Source organism: Kryptolebias marmoratus, linkage group LG15, assembly GCF_001649575.2.
Source record: "Kryptolebias marmoratus isolate JLee-2015 linkage group LG15, ASM164957v2, whole genome shotgun sequence".
NCBI classification, from domain to species: Eukaryota; Metazoa; Chordata; class Actinopteri; order Cyprinodontiformes; family Rivulidae; genus Kryptolebias; species Kryptolebias marmoratus.
The window spans coordinates 1999874-2005322 of record NC_051444.1 but is presented as its reverse complement, the minus strand read 5'-3'; the positions used below and the strand labels follow the sequence as shown (position 1 = coordinate 2005322).

The 5449-nt window shown below is 39.5% G+C and overlaps 2 protein-coding genes across 2 annotated transcripts in view; one reads left to right on the top strand and one right to left on the bottom strand.

Moving 5' to 3' along the window:
- Window positions 1-5449, bottom strand: part of baz2ba (bromodomain adjacent to zinc finger domain, 2Ba) — a 118322-nt gene that overhangs the window by 50929 nt on the left and 61944 nt on the right. The gene's annotated exons all lie outside the window — the stretch shown is intronic.
- Window positions 1867-4314, top strand: LOC108229560 (bromodomain adjacent to zinc finger domain protein 2B-like). Its single transcript, XM_017405233.2, has 4 exons — window positions 1867-2021; window positions 2189-2254; window positions 2936-3001; window positions 4163-4314. Exons 1-4 carry the CDS (start codon window positions 1965-1967, stop codon window positions 4235-4237), a joined length of 264 nt encoding a protein of 87 aa, XP_017260722.1. The 5' UTR covers window positions 1867-1964; the 3' UTR covers window positions 4238-4314.

Sequence of the window (5449 nt, the reverse complement as noted above, 5' to 3'; positions counted from 1 at the left end):
TGTCTTCGTGTCTTCATGTCTTCCTGCAGGAATCAAATCTTTCTGACTTTTATTCCTGAAATCTGATCTCTTCAAATCTGCCGTCTCTGTCTCCTAAAGCTTCCTTTTGTCTCCACATGTGTCCTTTTTGTCTTTCATGTCTCCATAAGGCTCCTTTAGTCTCCATTAAGATGCTTTTTGTCTTTTTATGTCTCCGTCTGACTGATCTGTCCTCACGTCTCTCTCGTTCTTTTTTTGTTTCCTCTTTTTCTGCTTTCAGTTTTTCGGCTGACATCAGAAGTTCAGCTTTTATTTCAGCCACTTTCAGCTCCATCAGCAGCTTTCTTTCTCCTCTCTGTTGCATCCTGATGAACCTAAAACATGAAATTAAACATTTACTCAGTTTTTATTTGTGTTTTCAGCATCATCTTCTTGCTTTTACGTGTTTAAATTTTAGTCCTGAGTCAGTATTCCTTCAAATGAAAACAGTTTTAAAATCATTTATCTTTCATTCTGGATCAGGCTCCGGGTTCTCTCCGCCCACCTGAGTCGGTCTTTGGACCCGCTGTGAGGACCGTATCTTTACGGCTCCTGTAATAAAAAGAAAACCTCGTGGACTTTGATGATTCTGCTTCCTGCAGCTGTTCGTTTCACGTCCCATCAGTGGATATTAGCCTCAAACACGGTTCCTACGCTGCCGTTTGACGCCATTTTTTACACCCCGGGTCGGATGCCATGGGATGAAGAGCCACCAGGTGTTGCTTCTGCTCACCTGCAGACCTTCCTGTTTTATTTAGGAGTCCAAAAACATCAAATATTTACATTTATCTCCCCCGATGTAGCAGCGGAGAATGCTGAGTCTGACCTGTAGGACACCAGCCCCACAGTCAGGCATGGGGGTGGAACCATCATGGTCGGGGGCGTTTTTACGCTAACGGCTACAAGACGACTTCAACGCACCGAGGGTCCGACGGACGAGGATGTGTGCTGTAAAATCTACAACAAGAACTTTGTGTCCTTCAGCCAGAACACTGAAAATGGCCCCCAACTCACAACAAAGGAGGGGTTAAAGGTCATGGAGTGGGCTAGCCAGTTTACAGACCTCAGTCCTACAGAAAATCTGTGAAGGATTTAGAGTTAATGTAAAGAGGAGTGGGCCAAAATCCTTTGAGATGTCTGCTGACCTGCTGACCAGCTGCAAGAAACCTCAAGGATTAAGAGACTTATTCTAAGGAAGAGTGGGCCAAAATCCTTTATGAGATCTTTGCAAACCTGGAGAGCAGTTACAAGAAACCTCAAGGATTAAGAGGGTTTCTGTAAAGAGGAGTGGGCCAAAATCCTTCATAAGATGTCTGCAAACCTGGTGACCAGTTACAAGAAACTTTAAGGATTTAGAGGGTTTATGTAAAGAGGAGTGGGCCAAAAATCCTTCATGAGATGTCTGCTAACCTACTGACCAGCTACAAGAAACCTCAAAGATTTAGAGACTTATTGTAAGGAAGAGTGGGCCAAAATGCTTTGTGAGACGTGAGCAAACCTGGTGACCAGCTGCAAGAAACCTCAAGGATTTAGAGGGTTTCTGTAAAGAGGAGTGGGCCAAAATCCTTCATGACATGTCTGCTAACCTGGTGATCATCTACGTCTCACCTGCAGACGTTTCTCCACCGAGAACAGAGTCACGTTTTACTTCGAATGATTTCACTTAATGACATTCAAGTAACTTTTATTTAATGTTTTTATCCCGTCTGTGTCGCCGTACAACCATAAAAAACGAGGCCGATCATTTCTTTGTAAGTGAGCAAACTTAGGAAATCAGCAGGAGGTGGAATAATTACAGTATTCCTCCGACTTTTAAAGTGGTCCGAATGAAATAACTCAGGTGTACGAGCAGCTGTTTCCAGGTACCGACTCGTTAAAAAAAAACAAAAAAAAACGGGACATTTTTAGACACAAATAAAAAAACGAACTCGTGTCTTGCAGCTATCATGGCAGCCGAGGAGAGAAGAAAGCAGAAGGAGCAGATCAAGATCCTCAAGCAGCAGGTTCGTGTTTTTAACATACAACCATCAGTTAAATGCTTATTTTCCCCACTCAACTTTATAATCAACATAACCACTTTGCAGATCTGCCCCCCCCTCTCTCTGTTGGGAGCAGATCTGTGGGTGTTTTCCCCCCGTATCTAAAATATTAACATTTATTATTTTTGCAGGAAAAGATCAAGCGCATTCAGCAGATTCGGATGGAGAAGGAACTGAGAGCGCAGCAGATTTTGGAGGTAGAGAATCGGATCCGGCAGCACCTCTGATTAAGCGCGGCGTTCCTGGATAGCTTCAGCCCTTCGGTCTATAGTGTTTTTAATCTTCCTAAAGCTCATTACTGAACAGCAGCATGCATTGGAGGGAGTTGTGTCTTCTTAGGCATAATTCCACATGGAACTAATGCTAAATTGGTCTTGGTTGACGGCTGTTGAATATTAAAATGGATGCTGCTGCCTCTTCAGACCTTATTTAAATTGGACAGAAAAGTCTTTTTTTTTTTCTCCATCAGACAACAGTAACAGTTTAGCATAAGTGGGTCAAGAAAAAAAAAAAGAAGCTGTTTTCCACCCATAAACTCACATCCCATACATGTGCGTGCACACACAATTATAGTGCAGGAGCTTCAAAGTGTTTTATTTTATTTTTTATTTATTTTTAACAGGACTACATCAATTTTTTTTTTTTTTTGACTTGACACGGTTGGCGAGCCACACTTTAACGGGAGGCTTCAACGTTTTCGCAATTACGTGTTAAAGAGATACATTATTCATTCCCTGTGTTTTACAAATTTGACTGGCGTTCAGGAGCGTACCAAAAAAAAAGACCTGACGGCAGAAACAATCACTTTAAGCATAACAAAGCCCTCAACCAAGACGGATTGATGTGTGTCTGCCGCTGACCGTAATCTTTATTCATAGGCTAAACGGAAAAAGAAGGAAGAAGCCGCTAACGCCAAAATCCTGGAGACTGAAAAACGCATAAAGGTTTGTTTGCTTTTAAGTTAAACTCTTAATAAGATGTATGACGGATGCATCCACTCATAAATTTCATAATAATATTGGGTTGTTATTAATTATTTAAACCGTTCATTTTACAAAGATTACACAATGATTTTCTTTTTTACAAACAATAATTGGGTGCTTAAGTTTGAATTTATTAAAAGGTTTTCTTTGATCCACATGGACTACTTTCACTGACATTTTTTTTTATAAGTGGTACCGGTACCGCTCCATGGATCATTTGGTACCGGGCAACACAAAAGAAAACCTTTCCTTAAGAGTAAAGACCCCAAGACAATGTGTATAATAATATTTTGTAAGTTATTTTTCACGTACTAACAAACATAAAAGCCAAACGTAACAAAACTACAAGCTAACTATAGCAAAAACTACAAGCTAACTATAGCAAAAACTACAAGCTAACTATAGCAAAACTACAAGCTAACTATAGCAAAAACTACAAGCTAACTATAGCAAAAACTACAAGCTAACTATAGCAAAACTACAAGCTAACCTGGGCAAAACTACAAGCTAACTCTAGCAAAAACTACAAGCTAACCCTAGCAAGCCTAAATGCTAACTATATCAAACCTACAAGCTAACCTGGGCAAAACTACAAGCTTACCCTAGCAAAACTACAAGCTTACCCTAGCAAAACTACAAGCTAACTCTAGCATACATACAAGCTAACCTGGGCAAACCTACAAGCTAACTATAGCAAAGACTGCAAGCTAACCCTAGCAAAACTACAAGCTAACTATAGCAAAACTACAAGCTAACTATAGCAAAACTACAAGCTAACTATATCAAACCTACAAGATAACTATATCAAAAACTACAAGCTAACTATAGCAGGACTACAAGCTAACTGTAGCAAAACTACAAGCTAACTATCCCAAAACTACAAGCTAACTCTAGCATACATACAAGCTAACATGGGCAAAACTACAAGCTAACCTTAGCAAAACTACAAGCTAACCCTAACAAAACTACAAGCTAAGCCTAGCATACATACAAGCTAACTAAATCTTGTTTTTGAAAACAACTGAAGTCGTGTGTAGTACCACCCTGGAAAAAGAACAATTTAATTAAATCATTAAAATGAAGCGTGCTAATTATTATTTTTTTGTCGTTCTTGCTTTGAAGGAGAAAGAGTTAAGGAGACAGCAGGCAGAGATTCTCAAACACCAGGTAAGCGTGGCTCTTAATTGTGGTATTTAGTATTAAATAAAATTATTTTAAACACCTGTTGTACAACCGCAAATCTGAAAAAGTTGGGACGTTGTGTAAAATGTAAATAAAAACAGAATCCAATGATTCACAAATCTAAAAAAACAAAGTTCTTTCTTTTACAGTGGAACATAGTAAACATAATGAATGTTGAAAATAAAAAATTGTAGTTTTGTGGAAAAATTAAGGTCGTTTTGAATTTTTTGGCAGCAACAGAAATATCCAAATAGTTGTTCCAGGAGCAACAAAAGGCTGTAAAAGAGAGTGGACCAAATAAAGAAACATCTGGAGGAGCTTTTAGGAACTAACGAGGTTAATTCTCAGCAGGTCAGTCAGATAAAAAGAGTTTTTAGAGGCTGAATCTGTGGGCAGAGGTTCACAAGGCTCTGAGGTCAAAGGTCAAGGCTGGTTCTGTTCTGCTCAGGAACTCTGTCTGTAACCACAGCTCACCGTGCCATCCACAAATGCTGGTTAAAGCTCTATCAGGCAAAGAAGAAGCCAGATGTGAACAGATGTGTCTCCTCTGGACCAAAGAGGAGAACTGTTCTGAGGTCAGACGGGTCCAAACCATGCAGCCTGTTAAAACTAGCAAAACTACAAGCTAACCTTAGCATACATACAAGCTAACTATAGCTACAACTACAAGCTAACCCTAGCAAAACTGCAAGCTAACTATAGCTAAAACTACAAGCTAACCCTAGCATACATACAAGCTAACTATAGCTACAACTACAAGCTAACCCTAGCAAAACTACAAGCTAACTATAGCAAAAACTACAAGCTAACTCTAGCAGAACTACAAGCTAACCTGGGCAAAACTACAAGCTAACTATAGCAAAAACTACAAGCTAACCCTAGCATGCATACAAGCTAACCTGGGCAAAACTACAAGCTAACTATAGCAAAACTACAAGCTAACCCTAGCATACATACAAGCTAACCCTAGCAAAACTACAAGCTTACTCTAGCAGAACTACAAGCTACCCCTAACAGAACTACAAGCTAAATATAGCAAAAACTACAAGCTAACCCTAGCAAAACTAAAAGCTAACCCTAGCAAAACTAAAAGCTAACTATAGCAAAACTACAAGCTATCTATAGCAAAACTACAAGCTAACTATAGCAAAACTACAAGCTAACTATAGCAAAACTACAAGCTAACCCTAGCAAAACTACAAGCTTACTCTAGCAAAACTACAAGCT

Coding starts and splice junctions, on each gene's coding strand:
- LOC108229560 (XM_017405233.2), top strand. CDS start 1,965: ATGGCAGCCGAGGAGAGAAGAAAGCAGAAGGAGCAGATCAAGATCCTC. Junction 2,022..2,188: donor TCAAGATCCTCAAGCAGCAG/GTTCGTGTTTTT, acceptor TTATTTTTGCAG/GAAAAGATCAAGCGCATTCA. Junction 2,255..2,935: donor GAGCGCAGCAGATTTTGGAG/GTAGAGAATCGG, acceptor CTTTATTCATAG/GCTAAACGGAAAAAGAAGGA.